Source organism: Lynx canadensis, chromosome B3, assembly GCF_007474595.2.
Source record: "Lynx canadensis isolate LIC74 chromosome B3, mLynCan4.pri.v2, whole genome shotgun sequence".
NCBI lineage: Eukaryota > Metazoa > Chordata > Mammalia > Carnivora > Felidae > Lynx > Lynx canadensis.
In genome coordinates, this window is record NC_044308.2 from 29,791,713 (window position 1) to 29,810,128 (window position 18,416).

The following is an 18,416-nucleotide window of genomic DNA, read 5'->3' on the forward strand; positions in this document are numbered from 1 at the left end:
TTCCCCCTCTGGTCCCTCCTCCACTGCAGCAGCCAGAAGGATCTTTCGTAGAGGGCAAATCTGAATATGTCCTCCCTCTGAGAGCTTCCTGCGGCTCTCATGTTCACCAGAATGAACTTGGCTTTGCACATGCTGTTACCTATGTCCAGGGTGCCCTTCCTCACACTTTGTCCACCTGGAAGAGTCCTATTTATCCTCCAGAACTCAGTGCAGGCACACCTCCTCTTGAAGGCTTCCCGACCGCCCTTCTTCCCCACAAGTCCGAGACGACACGCCTGGTCCCTCGCGTTGCCTTTGATGTTGTGTGGACTGCTCTGTTGTCTCAGTTTATACAACCATCACAGTTGCACTATTGTGCAACTCTTCGCCCTCTCGCCTAACCCAGGATCTGGCTCATGTCAGCGTTGCTTGAACCAAACTGAATTTGTTACTAGTGAAGATTCCTTGGGCTGTAGATGTCACTGTCGCAGAAGAATGCTGCGCTGTCCTGGACATGCTTCTTCCCTCTCTAGGCTCCAGTTTCCACGTCTCTATAATGAAGAAGCAGCTGGGGTCTCTTGGCTGTTCTGAGTTTCTGTAACTGCCCAGGGCCTGCCTGCCTTCTCCAGGTGTAGACAGAAAGCTCGGGGGGGGGGGGCGGTTTGTAGGCACTCAGCTACTTGGCAGACCACCCATCTCTCTGGTCAGATGTGCCCACGGGAATCAGCAATGTCACCCCCCTGGAACTAGGTGACTCATATTCTTGGGAAACAAAGGGATGTTTGCAGAACTTAAAACTTCTTTTTTTCCCCCAAGACAAATGGAGAAACCTCATTAAGCCCGGATGAGAGGACTGGGTCACGCCCCGATGATGACAAGCAGGGGCTGCCACTTGGCTCTGTGAGTGAAGCAGTCTATTAAATTTCAGATAGAAGAAATAATCTGCTCCCTGCACTCCCTGATCACTTTATTAGCACAAAAGATGAACTTGAACCGCAGATTCATGGCAAAAAGAAGTAAGTCCATACTCTCCTCCTAATTAAACTGAGAGAAGCCAGCTAGATCCAAGGACACCCAGCCCACTCAATTAATTAACATTTATTACAATCAGAAAACAGTCTAATTCAATTAAAATGTTTCCACAAAAGTAGTTTAATGACTTTCCCAAAAAGAAAGTAGTATTTATTATGCCAAGGCACAGTGTGCGAGGGCTGCTGGACAGCTGACTCTGAGGAAGGGTGAGGGAGGGAGGCCTTGCTTCTAGACACAGTGACTCCCTAATGAGCAAGCAGGCCCACACCTGAGGGACGGCCTACAGCTGCCTTCATCCTCATCCCCCTGCTTACTACAGCCCCCCTCCCCCCCCCCCCCCCCCCCGAGCTCATCCCTGTGCATTAAAGGATCAAGACTGGAGAGGGAATGGAGGGACACCCGTGGATTCAGGGGCCAGGGCCCATTACTGCCTCTGATGTGCTGTGTCACCTTGGACAGGTAGAAGGTGTTCAAAGAAAGGACTGTTAGCAGGGCTTTCTGAAATTTAGCCAGGAGATATTTGGAAAGCTGGGGAAATTGCCATTAAAAAGCTGCAAATATTTTCCTGATTCTCACGAGGCACAGATTTGAATTCACAGTGTCTTTGTTCAGCAAAAATCCCTTGATGAGCCCTTTGTTATAAAAACAGAAGCAAATACTGATTTGGAGTTTGTCCTTTTGAACTAACAATATTTGCACACGTACTATGGCCTGGCAGTGGGCTAAACACATTTGCTGGGCTATGTCCTACATCTTCATGATGACCCTTGGGAGGTGGGAGTCTCCACGGAAACCAAGGCTCAGGGAATGCCCGAGTACACACCACTAGTTAGGGATAGACCCTGGATCCAAACCTAGGCAGCCAGACTTGGGGCAGAGAGGCTGCTGGCAAGCTCAGAATAATTGGGGGACCCTGGGAGAGGGATCCTCTGATTCACAGGACTTGGGTGGGGCCCCAGAGTCTATCCTGTTGGAAAATTCCCTGGTGACTCCAGTGCTGTGACCTTGGCAACTGAAATCCTTACACCCTCCCTGTCTACTGGGGTCACACTTTGCCTGACACCCGGGCTCAGCTGTGGCCTCAAAGGACAGATGATTTAAGCCCCTTTCCAACTCAATTGCATCTACATGGTCAGAACCCTATTCTGACAATATGCTTTAAAAAGACCTTTGCTAATTTGATGGGCAGAAAATGTGATGCCAACAGTACAATCCTAATTAAAAAAGAAAAAGGCAGAGGAAACCCCACTTGCAGGATGCAAATGTGTTAGTGGTGGTCATTTCTGGATGGTGATCTAGTGGGTCAATTTTATTTGCCAAATTTTCTAACATGAACATACATTACTTTTTATCATTAGAAAAAGCTATTAAAATGGTTTTTAGGTATGCCACCTTAGCTTTTCATTTCTTGAAAATTCAAACATTTAGATTCTTCTTTGACTTGTCTATTCTCAACTTTCTGTTGGCATTTTATGTACTTAATAATGATTTACATAAGTTATTCATAACTAGGGATTTTGACCCTATGTCCATTATATTTATTTAAATAGTTTTCAATTTACTTTTCTATCTTGCTTCTCATGTTTTCAGTGGATGATGGTTTACCAGCTGTATGTAATCAAGCTTATTGATCATCCCCTTTCAGATGCCTTCTTTCCATGCTTTCTTTTAGAAAGTCCTTTATCAAAAAGAGATAAAACAGATATTGACTTAGAATTCTTTCTAGTTCTTAGGCTTTCTTTTCTTTCTTCTTTCCTTTGTGCACATAGCTCTTTGTGTGACCTGTTTGGATTTATTTTGGTTTACAGCATGCAGATTATTTTCCAAATAGCTAACCAATGTACCAGAACATTTTCTGGATAAGACCTTCTTTCCTTTCCAGGTAGTGATGTCTTACTTATCCTCTGTTACATTTTTATAGGTACTAAGTTTTGTTTTTGGTTATGTGATTTGTTACAAAGACCTATTTTTTTTCTTATACCTGTATCACACTGTTTTATAGATCATAGCTTTTTCATCTGCTTAAATAGCCTCTTGATTTCAAGTTTCTGGATTTCTTTCACCTATTCATTTTTTTCCAAGTGTTTCTGAGGAATACTTGTAAAATAAAAAAAAAAAAACACTGAGATTTTTAACTTACATTTCATTAAAAATATCTGAGGAGACAACATGATCTTTCTAACCAACATAATGGCTCATCATTGCTCTATGATCTCCTTCTGTAGCTTTCAGGGGAGTTTTGTAGTTTCTCATATTTCATTGTTTAGCCATCCCTACAAGTATGTGACCGAATGCCCAGAGAAGTAGAAGTAATGAGAATCATAAATTTGCAAATATGTATGTTATATATTACTATTATTTTTAGTGAGAGAAGCTACCTTTTAAGCAGCGTTATGACCATCATGTCTATTGGGGTCAGCCCTCAAGTTAAATGAGAAAAGCAACTGACAGTATTGTGCATATCCTGCAGGTAAATGTGTGTGTATGTTTGCATATATCTGTGCTAGCGTGGAGTGGGGGACTGAATATTTTACAATCTTGATTACCATGATGGGGGGACATGGAGGGGGTGGATGAATGGAAGGCAGATTATTAAACCCTCCTTCATCCCCTAAAATGAAAGGAAAAAGGGGTGCCTGGGTACCTCAGTCCATTAAGCGTCTGGCTCTTGATTTCAGCTCAGGTCATGATCTCACAGTTCATGAGATGGAGCCCCGAATCAGGCTCCGTGCTGACAGCATGGAGCTTGCTTAGGACTCTCTCTCTTCCTCTCTTTCTGCCCCTTCCCTGCTCACTCTCTCTCTCAAAATCAATCAATCAATCAATCAATCAATCTTAAAAAAAAGCATTAAAAAAAGAAAGGAAAAGAAAGGTGCCAAAGTTGCCTTTGGTGGCTGGTGGTCACTCGGTTGTGTTTTTCATTTCAGAAGCAGTCGGGGAGCTCCCCCCCACCCCCCACCCTGGTAGGGGCCTTCGGGTGGGTGGAACCAAGGTTCACTAGTTTGACAATTTCACCCCTCCTCACCTGTGGAGCTGGATGGGTGGTAGGAGGCAAGTGGGCTCTGGGGCTTCTCAAGCAGGAAGCTCCAGAAGGCGACCTGTGCCTCCCTCTCCTCAGCTGATGCTCTGTTCCTGGTCAGCTGGTCTATAGAAGGATCCAGGGGTCTGACTGCTCAGCCTGGCAGGCCCCTCTGGATTTGCCCCCTTCCCCGTCTCCACTGTGTCTGCATCAGGAAGCCTTCTGTGGCTGCCCTAGTCTGTCTCAGTTGGACTGAATGCCTGCACCACCCAGACCTATCTATTGGCACATTAACAGGCCACCAGATGAAGGCTTGGGAAGCAGTGGGGAGGAAGACTGGCTTGAGTCAGCCAGGCTAGGTTTGAGTCAGCCCTACCACTTACTGGCCGTGCAGACTTGGGCATGTTCTTTATCTACTCCGAGTTTCAATGTCTTCATCTGTTGAAAGGGAGTCACAGGGCTGTAGTGAGGATTAAATGTGGGGAAGCCCGGTCCATGGCCTGTGCTCAGGAGAAGCCAGGAGCAGTTCTGTCCTGCCCTCCTCCTGGCCTGAGTCGGAATCCGAGGAGCCAGATGAGGAGAGCAGGTGGAGAAGTGGAAGCCAAGGCCTCCCCCGCAAGTGCTGACAGGAAGGGAGGAGCCGAATCTGAGGAGCAAACGGGAGATTTCAGATGGGTGAGGGGACATGTCTGATTGGAGTCACCCCAAAAGTCTCTTGGCCAGATGGGGCCCTGCGAAACAGAGAAGGACAGGAACAATGTGGGCATGGAAATTCCAGAAGCGTGTCTGATGGGGCGGTGAGGAGGCCAGCCTGGTGGGGTGGAAGCTGGCATGGGTCTGGACAGAAATGAAAGTGACTAGGTGGTGGGACCTGGGCTCTGTGGTTGGGCAGCGGGGTGGCAGCTGGAGGGTGAGGGAGGAAGGCCACAAGCTCCAGGAAGCTGGGAGGAGGAGCCAGATTGCCTAACAACAAACCTAGACCCTCATTAGGCATTTGGGACAAACAAAACCTCTCCTTTTCTCATTGGTAAAGTGGGAATAATTCTAGAACCTCACAGGATGGTTTTGAATATAAAATTAAGCTGATTCATGGGAATCATCCCGGCTGCGTTCCTAGAGAAGACTGAGTCCTTCACCCTGGAAGGCACTGACTCCATTTTCTAGTGCATTCAACATCGTCCTTCCTTTGGGGCCTGGTGGCTTTGCCTCCAGCAGGTTCCTTGACACTTCATTCAGATAGACCCCATGAGCCTGTCCCACTGGGACACAGGCATTCTGAGGAGAAGACTCCCCTTCCAGGTGTTTAGGCTGGGACCCTCATCCACTCTGCAAGGCATGATGAATTGGCCTGAAGGTGGTTGGAGGTCAAGAGAGTGGGCAAAATCAGGGGTGCAGATGCTTGAGATGGGGTCAGCAGGGCCTCATCCCTCCAACACCATCCCTTTAAGGCCTTTCTCAGGCAATGATCAGTTTTGTCTGATCCACGAAACACTTTTCTCCCTTCCCCAGCTTCCTTCTGAATGCCCCAGGTGTGCCCTACTTTTTAACAACTCAGGCTAAAACATTTGCACTGATCCATCCTGCCAGCTAACTGTCCTGGAGGAGATGGTAGATGAGGCCCCATTCTATAGATGAGTGGAGTTCATGGAGGTTAAGAAATGTACTCAAGATCCCTTCAAACTGGGTCTCTGGCTTCCTGGAAGCAGGGAGTGATTGTAGCTAGCCCAGGGTGGTGCTGGGAGGAACACTGGTGGCCTGCCTGGTCCTGGGCTATATGGCATCCCTGGGGCCCATCGTGGGCCTCCAGAGGTGCTTGCTTTATCTGCAGGATAAATGTGTGGCCCAGCAGATGGGCCTCTGGTGCCCAGGGAAAACAATTCATTCCAGACCTTGGCCTCATTCCTCCAAACTGCCCCCCCGGCACACAGCAGCGAGCAGGTGCCTTTGCCCCTTGCTCCCCTTCCAGCTGGCACTCCCTCTGTCCTTTCAGCCTATCAGAATTGAGGCAGAGCTCCTGCTGGCTTTGCCCACCACTGGGTCCCCAGCACACGGTACCTAGTGAACGAAAGAAGTCTCTACGACTGCCCCCTGGAAGCTGTCCCCTGAACCCCTACGGTCCTCCCAGTGTCCTGGCCACACACAGGTGGCAGGAATGGGATGGAGGAAAGAGTGCCTGGCCAGAAGTGGCACAGATCTGGGTTGAAATCCTGGCTCTGATTAGTTGAGTGGAAAATGGGCAGAATGGATCCATCTCATGGGGTGGTGGTGAGGATGGAGTGAACGGAGTGCGCATTGACCACTGCTACTGTTAATGCTCTCACTCGGCTGTGGTGTGGGGAGCAAAGGTGCTGGGGGGTGGGGGAGTGGAAGATGAGCTGCAGGTCTGGAAGTTTTCACTGTCTTGACTTCTGATCCCCGGTTCTGGGACTCCAGCTCAAGTGAGAGAGCTGAGTTCTGCCCTCTTGACAGACACGTGGAACCCCTCTACCCCTGGGCTTGTGGTCCCCAGAGTGCAGATTCCCCAGCAGTCCAGCACCCTTCCCAGCCCCACTCTGATTCTCAAGCCGAGACTGGTGACCAACACCACTCAGCCTTCTGGTTGCTTCCATGCACCTTCCAGATAGTACGTGTACTGTTATCCGGGATCTCCAGGAAGTCAGGGATTGTGCCCAGGCAGCCTGTTTCCATTCAGAGCTCTGCAAATTTGGGAGAACTGGATCTTGGCAACCGACTCTCTCCTGCCCCCACTGTGTGAAATCCAATTTTTAAGTTTCAGCTATAATTGCCTTGAGCCGCTCTTAATGGCAACTTGTGATCCGCCAACTGCAGTTCTTGGCTCCTAAGGCACTAATGAAGTTCCTTCCCTTGCATAGCACAGGCTCACTTAAAATTAAGCATAATTTGCTGGGCCTTGGAGAGCAGGCAAAGGGCTCCTGGAGCGGAGGGCGCATACTCACAGCCCCAGGCACCCAGAGAGGAACGTGAACCAGTTAATCCCAGGTAGGAAAGAAATCTGGATCTGCGTTGAAAGCAGTCTGCAGGCATATGGAAACCAAAGACTCTATTCAAGTGTCTGGACAACGCAGAATCCAAGGCTGCTCTTGCAGAGGACCCACTGATGGAATATTCCCAGGGCTGGGTCCCACGCTGGGTAAAGTGATGGAGGGGCAACAGGACTTCTCTCCAGGTGCTCAAGTTGTACCAAATGACAAAGTGATCCCAGTGGACGGACAGAATGTCCAATTTTCTCTGGCCTTGCTCCATCTCACCTGGAGTCTGGCTACAGCAACCTTGAACTGGCCCCACCATCCAGGCCCATAGCCCTGAGTCTTAGGTGGGCCACTCGTGCCAGCAGAGAATTAGACAGGAACACAAGCCTGGGGTATGCCCTCTCTGTGACCTCCCACAGCCCCAACTGCCTGCTTCTTTCTCTGGCCCTCTCCCTCCCCCTGCCCCAAGAAGCCAGTATGCTGTGCTCACAGCTAGGAAGGGCAGCTCCCCAGGATCCTCCCCGGCAAGCAGGCTGAGAGTCGCAGCAGGAAGAGCTGTGTCCCTGGGGACTGTCTCTTGAGTTTTGTTGTAACCCTTCCCAGACAACATAGAGAGAACTTCGAGGCCACGCCTATGTGGGGTTGCCTCCTCAGAACACAAAACTTGAGTCTGGCAACCACTGTTTTGCAACATGCCTTAAATAGTACCTATAAATTCCAGAGTGATCGCTAGTGGAGAGGAGCAGAAACAATGGGCTACAGATAGTGTCCACTGTACAGGGTTTAGAGCTCTGAAATCTGGTCTAAATTTAGAGCCTACATGTTTGCACTTCCATCCATTCTACTCTTAATAACGTGGCAGCTGTTGCTACCACTGCCAACTGCTGACTCTTCCCCCCCAAGCCAGGTGGCCTCTCTGCTACCGAAGTGTCGGCATATTAGCTTGTCTGCCTTTGTGAGAGCCCTGCGGATGTGTACATTCATGTACAGGTAAAAGGTATGTGAATTCTGTAGCAGATGATGCTTGATGCTGTACAAGGGCCTGCCTCTGCTCCTATTGTCTGCACAACTCTGAGATCTTCACTGAGAGGGTCAGCCAGAGTCCGGTAACCAAGCCCCTCAAAATGTAGCACAAGCCCAGGAAGGCTGTATGAGGACTGGCCACCAGGGGGCAATCTCACACAGCAGACCTGCAGACTTCAGCGAGCTCTGGGGAAAGCCCATGGTCTTCACTTTCTCTTCTGGGCCTACTTTTCTCAGGTCAGAGAGGGAATGAACAGGAAATACCATCCAGGTCAGCAGAGGATGAAGCTCCAAGAGGGCATCTGCAACCAAACCCTCCCCAGAACATCAATATGGAAGAGTTACTGAAAAACAAGCACTTGTCTGGTTTTTAGTGTATATTAAAACAAATTTATTTACACAGTAACATGATGCCACAGAGAACACAGCAAAGTACCACAGCAAACCAAAGGGCGGCACCACCTGGTGACAGAGGGAACCTTGCGTTGGTAGATTTATACAACTCTAAAATGTGCAGAGGGTTAAAGCTCCAGGAAAGAGCAAGAGAACAAGATTTTCAAATACAGAGTGTGGGCAGAGCCATGGGGAACTAAGGTGAGACTGGAATGAAGACTGCCATGATTCAAATGCTGAGAAGGAGGACATCTTGCTTCTGCCCTGATCTCATGCCCAAATGCCCTGCATATCAACAGAAAATCCCAACCCAGTATGTTCACGCATAACTTTCAAACTGGTGAGGGAACGGATAACCAAGTAGTACTTGGAGCAGGTTTCCTGAAGCAGTGTGGTTTATCTTTCAAAAATGCTACCCTGAAGCCATAGGGCTGTTCAACATTCAAGTTATCATGAGTGCAGACACACAGATACTTTCCACACACTATACGGGCAAAGTGGATTTTCCATAATACGATAATAATTGTAGCAAAATATAGGACTCTGTACTTCTGCTAGGTTAAAAAATTTCCAACCTCTTTTGATTCCCTGAAACTTTCTGGATTAAAAAAAAAGCATGAGGGTGAGTGGGATGGGTGAAGGTGAGAAGCTGGAAGGAGCCCAGAGGCTCTCTGGAGTAGGAAACGTAATGGGATGTCCAGAACGCAGGCCCCTGTAGCCCACTTAGGTGGGGAAGCTTGTAGCAGTGGCTGATGCAAAAACCTACTCTAATTTCAAACAGCTGCAGAGAGGGGATGTGTAACAGCTGTATAGCACCTTGTACATTCTGGGCACTTATAAATATTAAATGATGGTGATGAGTGGTAACCACCTCTGTAGGAAGGTTTATAAAAACTACGAGAATTTGTTAAGAAATCTCCCAGGAGCTCTTTAAACAAAGCTGTTGAAACTACCACATCTCTTAGAAAAGATTGCTCAGCTTTCCGAATCACACGGACATGATGAAGTTCCCAAACCGAAGTCCGGGCAACGGCCACAGTCACATCACAGGGAGAGCGGGGGCTGGCTCCTTCTCCTTAATTACTGGGAAATATCACTGTCTGTCCCAGACTTTCACCATCACCATCATCTTTTCTTTTTTTCCTAATATACAAAATGGACTTATTTTAAAAAGATAGGTGCTTTGTTTGGAGGATGGATTATTTTATCAGCCAAATACCTTGACATGGAATGTATGTGAGTTCTTCTTCTCTGGCATCTGTCATAACTCAAGCATCAGGACAAAAAGGCTTGATTTCTTTGGTATAATCTCTATCTAGGATCTTGCACTGTAGCTCCTCTGGCTTCCCTTGTGGCATCAGTTTTGGTCCATGGAACCCCGACTTTGGGCACTGCCGTAAGCACGGGCAGCTGGACTTCAGTGCACACTTCAGCAAGAGCAGCACTTGGATTTGTCTCGGCACAGCACTTTGGGCCTCTGAGAATATGAGCTTCAATGAGGTAAAACTAATAACCTGGTTTTGTGGGCAGCCATCCTGTTCACTCATTAGGCTGGACCAGAATTTTCAATCCTTATCAACTAGCGAGGGAAATAAAAAACATGTCAGAGTTGGCCTGGAGAGCCAAGTTGCTCTCTCCTTCGTCTTCAAGTATGTTTGTACTTTATTCTAACATCTAGAATCATTTGGAATATAGGGCAGTATCCTAAGTACATCCCGACTTCTGGGACTGGTCTGTATTTTTTTCAGATCACTGTCTGTATAATCTAGGGAAAAATCTTATTTGCAGGTTACCAGCAAAACCAGGTCAGGTTACTTCCCAGCATCAAAGTATTTTTAATTCAAATTTGGGAAGCTGAGTGCAATCTTTCCATGCCCTACTATGTAGTAGGCCCCAAAGATCCTTCATGAAAACTTATAATGCTAGAAACTTTAAAATACAGTTTTACTTCCAGAAATATCATTAATATTTCTAGAGGTTTAGATCTCTTGGCTTAACAGTTTCCCATGGTAACAAACTTCTTCCGAGTCTGGAAGCAAAACTGGCCTCCACTTAATCTGACAATGGAAGGCTACTCAGCCTCTTCAAATCCTAACAAGCATATGTTAGGCCCCAACATCAGTAGCATGGGTGCTTGGGCCCTGTCTACCTTTACCCAGTTCATCTCCAGAGGGCAAAGCTTGGAGCCGACTGCTATAGTCCTGGCCTCCAATTCTAACTTCGTCTAGGGATTCTTTCGTTGACTCCATAGGTTGCAACTGCTCTTTGTCCCATCCTGCAGTTATTCTCCACAAATTAGCTTCTGAGCATCACGTCGGTGTACATTTATCAAAGGGGCTCTTCCTCAGGCCGGCGTGGGAGAAGTCACGTAGTCCTAGTCCTCTCCGCAGGACATGGGATTCTCTTCTTTCCAAGACTAGGTTGTCACTCTAACAAGGCACTCTGCTATACATTCAGTCTTGGTCTTTGCTACTCCCCCCATTTCCCTGTTTCTCTAGCACCAAAATGTGTCAGAGAAATTGTTCTTGCTCAATGCGGCTTAAGGTAAAGTCCCAATGATGGCTTAATTGTTCAAACTCTCAATATAAATGGAAGAATCTGTAGTACAGACTTCAACAGAATAGAAAAAAATTCCAATTAATATTGAAGACAATAACTGGATGTTACTCGAGAAAACATAAAGTGCTAATACTAGTCATAAAGCAAAACTCATGTATATACAGATGTCTGAAGGTAGGATTTCTTGCCAGTTGATGAATGAATTCAAAGATTCTACTATAATTAAAATGGGACTGTAAAAAACTACTTGTGATGATATTAGATTGACTGAATTTCATTATTCTGGAAAAATATTCCAAGGACCATCTGATGGAGAACTTCTTGTCTAGAAATACAGTTATCTTGTCTGTTCTGCTCTAACTAACACCCCTTTCCCTCTCCCTCACATTCCTCAGCCACCACTCAGAGAAAAATTAATCTAGCCACCTGCCCCTGGGAAGCCTGAGGCCCTTCTCTGACTAGTTGGCATTCATCTTTTGGCCTTCACAAATTTGAATATAAAAACAGTACTAAACAAATCTGATGTGAAGGAGGTGCTCAGTTTACCAGTGCTGAAAGATGACGGTAGTGGGGAGTGTCCATGCCTATAATACCATAGGGTTAAAATGAAGAAGACTGGATCCAAGTCAAACAGAAACAAAATAAAATAAAATAAAAAAGAAGAGAAACGAAAGAGGATATCTAGAGAGCCAATAAGCAAATAGAGGGACCAGGGAACATTCTTCATTAAATATGAAACCTCATTAAATAGTCAACATTCAAATTTACATGGGCAAGGCACCACAAGAATGACATTGAGAAAGTGTCTCAATCTGCAAACCGTCTGGGGGAGGGGAGGGAGGACTGCTGGGGGAATGTGCTGGCCGACATGGCCAGTGGTCTGTGTGCTGCTACTTCAGTGTATTAATTAGGCAAGGAGTTATGTGCACATGGGCTATGCTACGGTGAACTAAACACAGTCTGCCAGGCAAGGCGCAGCCAGGCCACAGGACACTGAGACAGAGAGGACTGCTGGCCTGCAGCGGCACGCCCCCTCTGTGGCCATTCCTCGGGGCAGAGCCCTGCTCTCTGGCTAGAGGAGGCCAGACCCTGTGGGCCAGTGAGTCCTTTTCCTTGGGAGTCCTGTACTGCTGGCCAGGAGGACAGGGACATCCTCCCTTTGGAGCCTCACGTGTCCCGTTTTCTTAAAACAAAACAAAACAAAACAAAACAAAACAAAACAAAACAAAACAAAACAAAAGAAGATCACAATAAAATACATTCTTCTCCTTTCTTGATCCTCTTTGATATAGGTGAATCATATGAAAGGCTGTTAAAAATGTTAAAAGTTTAGAAACTTCCAAAAGGCCACTAATGTGCTATCTAAGTAATACTGCACAATCAGTCTTGGCTTTTAAGGAACTCTGCGCTGGCAGAGGAGGGTCCCAGAGCTCCCTCGCCGACTAGATGCAGAGAACGTGTCCATCAACCCCGCCACAGGTTGTTCCCCTCAGAGGCCTGGCCTCTACTTCCAGCACACGTGTGTGCACCCACGTGTACACACACTTACACCATCTGAGTGACTCTTGGGATTTCAAGGTTGAAGTAAACAGATACTCACAGTTTTGAAGAAAACAAGCACACACATGTCACCTCCCACCCCCACTACCCGGAAGGAACACTCATCTCTTAGCGCAAACACGTATGTGCCAAGGGAAGAAGGGGAGGATTTCTGTAGAACTTGCTTCAGGTGAAGTTGCCACATAAACACTGTAATATACAGTTAAAACAATACATACAAAAATTGCACATATATTCATAGGAGAGGAGCACAGAGCCCATGTATGGTGCACAGCTCACAGGCACCCACCCCAGCATTTGAAATTGCTGCCAGCCATCCTCCAGAGCCATTTCGGAGAGTCCCAAGGAGCAACGTGCAGTGCAACTGGGAGGCAGCCTCTTCAGCAAAGGTCAGCGTTCTGAGGAGGAGGCCAGCGGTCTCATCAGTGGCCTCCTCCCCTCTCCGGCCTCTCACCAGCACACCGTGCCCTCCAAGCAGATCTCAGAGCTCAACTGACAGCCGTCTCATTCACGGCTGCTGTCCACAGCATTTGGTAGACTAGTTAACACTGGCCACTGCTAGAAAGAAGCTGGCCAATTACTGCTCAGGGGCACACCGGGAGCTGGGTTCCGCCAGCGCTGGCTGTCCACGCCGACAGCTCTGACAGTAATCAAAGACAGCACTTTCAGCTATTCCCCTGGTGGCCCCTAGGGAACTGCACATGTGGAAAATCATCTCCTGGTGTCCTGCCAGCTATTTATAAGATCTGAACTGTACTCACCCTGGAGAGGCATTGGAGACACCACCTTGGGTCAGTTCTATAATGGGCCACAAGTGGTTGATAAACCCAAACTTCATTGGCAAGTGGGAACAGAGTAGAGGTGAAGGAGAATCAGGCAGTGGCAGCAGAGGGGACCGCTAGGGCCATCCTCCAGGTGGTGCGCCCACTTGCCTATAACAAATGAAAATGCATCCATGACCCAAGGGATGGAATCTCTCCTTGTCTTTCTACTATCTGCTGGAACAAAGGCTATAGTCCCCAGAAACAAGACTGGGCTGATGCTAAGGATGGCAGTTCTGCCTGGTAAGAGTCAGTTATTGATACTTTAAGGAAGAAAAAAAATCTGTTGTGAGAGCTTAGTGGATGATAGTAAGGACTGGTCAAATCTGTCTATTGCTAGTGAGAATAAATACTTGGTGTTAAAAAGACAGGTGGTCTTCAGAATTATGGAGGAGCTGGACACAGCTCAATGAGTTCATACTAAAGGAGCTGTCCCTTCAAGGATATACGTTTTCATTTTTTACCTGCATTTGGGGACAATTAGGGTGAAAGGTGTTCCAATGGAAGGCGACTGCACGGCTGTCCAATCGAATTTCTGTGCAGTGAAGACAGACCCAGCTTCTGACTGGATCTGGAACTGTGGGTAAGCTTTCTGAGCAGACTCATTTTTCCTGGAGAGGGATGGAAGGTCGGTCTCTCTTCTTTCCTTGAATTCTGTGTGAGTACTAGGAAGGGGAAGTGCATGGGCGACGTGAAGGTGAACACAAAAGACAAGCAGCAACCAGGACACACTAGCGGTGCTGCAGGGTTTTCACAATGCAGCCGAGGGAGTCTGGAGTGGCAAAGGCCAAATACTGAGCACAAAGCCAGTCCTCAAGGCTGACCCCACCCTCCCTGTCCAGGGACTTCTCAGCAAACTTGATCATCAGCAGTGTTCGCTTGATGTCTAGCCAGTTTTGGAGAAGGGCGCTCCTCTGCGCTGGGCTAGGAGAGGCCATGAAAGTCTGGAAGAGATCCTCCCGGGGGCCCCAGAGTAGACACTGGAGGATGCCTTTGGCGTCTGAAATGAGGATCCGCTCAGAAGGGTTGGGATTGAGAAGGCAGCTGGCCAGCTGCTGTAGGCCCCGGGAATAGGGGGAGCGGAGTGGGATGCGAGGCAGGTCTGCTCGAGTGTATTCTTTCTCCTTCAGCTCTGGGTTCTCATCAAAGGGGTTGGGCAGGTGCAGCATCTCATAGATGAGGATGCCTGTCTGGAACTCATCACACTTTTTATACTGGGTGGCTGTTATGATCTCTGGAGCAAGGCGGGACTGGTCCCGGAGGATCTCAGGGTCCACCAGATGGCTCTTCTGCTTGGCCTGAGAGAAATTGCTCACTATGAGCCTTGTGGGGCAAGACGAGGTGGGGCTGGACTCTGTAGGCCCAAGGCCCTGGGTGGTTCTCCCTGGCTGGTAGTGGACAAGCAGCAGGTTCTCCAGACGAAGATCGCAGTGAGTGACATGGTAGGGTTTGAGGTGCTCAAGGCCAGAGCACAGCTGTAAGAGTAGCAGACACACTTGTCTCTCATATAAATCAGGGCTTTTCCCGTGCTGGGCCAGAGAGTCTCGCACAAAATCAGCCACGGTGAGATAGGGAACCTCTCTGGTGATGACCACAACGTGGCTTCTCTGCTTCCTGCTAATGACCCCCTGGCTTTCTTTCTGGGATGACTCTGTTTCAGAGCAGGGCTCTGGGCTTTTCCCATCAGTTTCTCCTTTTACCTCTTCTTCAGCCTCTTTCATTTCATCCTCTTCCTCTTCAGGGGCATCAGGATCCTCCCAGGGAAGCAGACGATTAGGGACTTCAGCAAGGAAATGCCCACAGTCCTGTTGGATGTTGAAATGGATAGCCAGACTCTGCCGGACAGCCAAGCTGTGATAATACTGCTGAGATTCTTTAGCTTTGCTCTTACAGATCTGAAAGAAGAAAGCAAATAACAACATAAAATGCACACTTTCATAACCAGGCTTAGATGTGTAAAGGAAGATTAATTGGAAGGTGACTGGTTAGAAACAGTGTTATAGTGAAGTCTTCAGAAAGGGTTTTGGTAGTCCTTTGCTGAGTGACAGTAATAATGGCAATAATAACCATTTTTTATGGCTATCTACATGCTGAGCACTTTATGTGTCTTATCTCTAGTCCTTACACTAACTCTTCAAAGTAGGCTGAGAGTTTAAGAATTTAAAACAACAGGGGCGCCTGAGTGGCTCAGTCGGTTAAGTGTCCGACTTCAGCTCAGGTCATGATCTCACGGTTGGTGAGTTTGAGCCCTGTGTCAGGCTCTGTGCTGACAGCTCAGAGCCTGGAGCCTGCTTCAGATTCTCTGCCTGCCCCACTGCTGTTTGCACTCTGTCTCTCGCATTGTCTCAAAAATAAATAAAAACATTAAAAAAAAATTAAAACAACAAAGAGAGCTACCAGTTTGCAAACCTAAGTCTATCTAACACCAAAGTTTGCTTTTTCTACTGTACCTTGTACCTCATCTAGAAAATAGAACAACCAAAAATAATTTTTCACTTACATTCCGTAGACGCTAACAGCCGAGACTTATATGATAGCTCAATAAAGTGGGCCAGGATACCTTATTTTGTCATTGGTCAGGAGAGTAACACACAATTGGCCAGATAGAGTGTGGGTTTTCCTAATTTTCAATCAATGTCATTGTGCTGGTCACAATTCAGGCACTCATGGATGACTGGCAGGGTAGAAATAAAGATTTGAGAGAATCATTGGTCTGACCTAGTCAGAGCAAAACCAACATTTCAATGGCAGGACTTTGAGTTTCATGCTTTCCCTTAACATTAGGCCTTATTGAAAGGCCATATTTAGGTAATGAGACCTTTAAGAAAGAATTTGATTAAGGGGTTGTGGATCATGGGAGAGTTTTTTGATCACAAACACTAGGCAACAAGTTCTACATACCAAAGCAACTATTGTTATTTCTAGTCTTACAGGGTTAGAAAAGCAAAAAGTAAATGAAAGTACCCCTAAATGGACTCTGCTTATGATAGGGTGCAGAGAAGCTGACAATGGAAGACTCGGTCCCTAACACTAGTTCACAGATCATAACAGCCAGGTCAGAACAGCTTCTCCCCGAGCCTATTAACTGAGAAGTGCATTTTCTATCCTTAGCAGGGATATGCTGCCATATTTCACAGGTATCTAAGCCTCCCAGCAACAGGCACTCTGAAATGTTCACACTGCCTGTTTGCTGCAGTAATACAGAAAAGAAGCAAATTTTAAAAAGGATTTTCTAGCTATTTTTATTTAAAAAGAAAAATGTACATTTTCCCGGGAGGATGCTGATGAATCTCAGTTCTGAGAAACGGCATGCTCTGATTTCCATTCAAATAGATATTAAGAAAAGTATGAAATAGGTGATGAGGATTAAAGAGTATACTTATCATGATGAAAAAACTGAAAGAAAAAAAAAGAAAAGAAATGAAAAACACGAAACCCCTAAAACAGCACCTGGGTGGCAGAGTTGGTTAACTGTCTGACTTAGGCTCAGGTCATGGTCTTGCGGTCCACGGGTTTGAGCTCTGCATTGGGCTCTGTGCTGACAACTCAGAGCCTGGAGCCTACTTCGGATTCTGTGTCTCCCTGTTTCTCTGCCCCTCCCCCATTCCTTAAAAATAAGTGAACATTTACAAAAAAACCACCCAAGGGAGTACCCTTGGGAGAGGAGCATCCCTTTCTCATTCACTGTGTTTATACATATTTATTATAATGAGTGGTTTTTTTTTAAGTTTCTCTCTTTCTCTCCCTCTCCCTCCCTCCCTCTCTCTCTCTCTCTCTCTCTCTCTCTCTTTCTCTCGATGGGAGGGAGGGGAAGAGGTCTGAAAACAAGTTTTTTCAAGTCTTCTACCAGCTACATCATCTAGTCTTGAAACTGAGATAACCCCAGGCAGAGTTCAAGTTCAAACATATATCTTTCAGAAAATATTATCTTTGGAAAGTTCTCAAAGTCTCAGTACACACAGTATAATATATAAATCTGTATACTCATCAATCATGGCATGAATTCTTTCTATACTGTACTGTTGGCAGTATTTCATATTTATGTGTCAGCAGGTATTTAAAAACCCTATACTTGTCATCATTTAGTTGTATAGGAGTTGGATATAGCACACAACACCATTAACCCCATTTCCAATTTTAATAATTTGCTCAACATCACATTACTGGCTGGAATGAAAGTTTAAAGTTCCCAACTCCTTGGTCTTTGAAAAGTCAATGTACCACTGAGTTTAGCTGAATGAGACTGTAGTTAAACGCTAGCAGTCATGTTATAGAAAGGGCACTCACCAATGAACTTGGCAGGCCTGGGATTTACTCCCGCCACTAACTGTGTGACCATGGGCATGTCTCTGGGTTTCAGTCTCCCTAAATAAAGGAGACAATATAAAAAAAATCCTGTGGGAATGCAAGCTGGTGCAGCCACTCTGGAAAATAGTATGGAGGTTCCTCAAGAAACTAAAATAGAACTACCCTATGACCCAGCAATTGCACTACTAGGCATTTATCCAAGGGATACAGGTGTGCTGTTTCGAAGGGACACATGCACCCCCATGTTTATAGCAGCACTATCAACAATAGCCAAAGTATGGAAAGAGCCCAAATGTCCATCGATGGATGAATGGACAAAGAAGATATGGTGTATATATATACAATGGAGTATTACTTGGCCATCAAAAAGAATGAAATCTTGCCATTGCAACTACGTGGATGGAACTGGAGGCTATTATGCTAAGTGAAATTAGTCAGTCAGAGAAAGACAAAAATCATATGACTTTACTCATATGAGGACTTTAAGAGACAAAACAGATGAACATAAGGGAAGGGAAACAAAAATAATATAAAAACAGGGAGGGGGACAAAACAGAAGAGACTCATAAATATGGAGAACAAACTGAGGGTTACTGGAGCGGTTGTGGGAGGGGGGATGGGCTAAATGGGTAAGGGGCACTAAGGAATCTATTCCCGAAATCATTGTTGCACTGTATGCTAACTAATTTGGATGTAAATTTAAAAAAATAAAAAATAAAATTAAAAAAAAAT

General features: G+C 46.4%; 1 protein-coding gene across 4 annotated transcripts in view; it reads right to left on the reverse strand.

The window, feature by feature from the left end:
- Positions 1-8,412: 8,412 nt before the first annotated feature.
- PEAK1 (pseudopodium enriched atypical kinase 1) overlaps positions 8,413-18,416 on the reverse strand; it is a 311,110-nt gene continuing 301,106 nt past the window's right edge. For 3 of the 4 annotated variants that reach the window (XM_030317633.1, XM_030317632.1, XM_030317638.1), the window contains one exon: positions 12,218-15,271. In XM_030317633.1, coding sequence (XP_030173493.1) covers positions 14,108-15,271 — 1,164 coding nt within the window. In that variant the 3' untranslated portion in view covers positions 12,218-14,107. Of the gene's footprint in view, positions 11,047-12,217; positions 15,272-18,416 lie in introns of those variants that run through there. The other variant, XR_003969358.1, reaches the window with a different exon arrangement.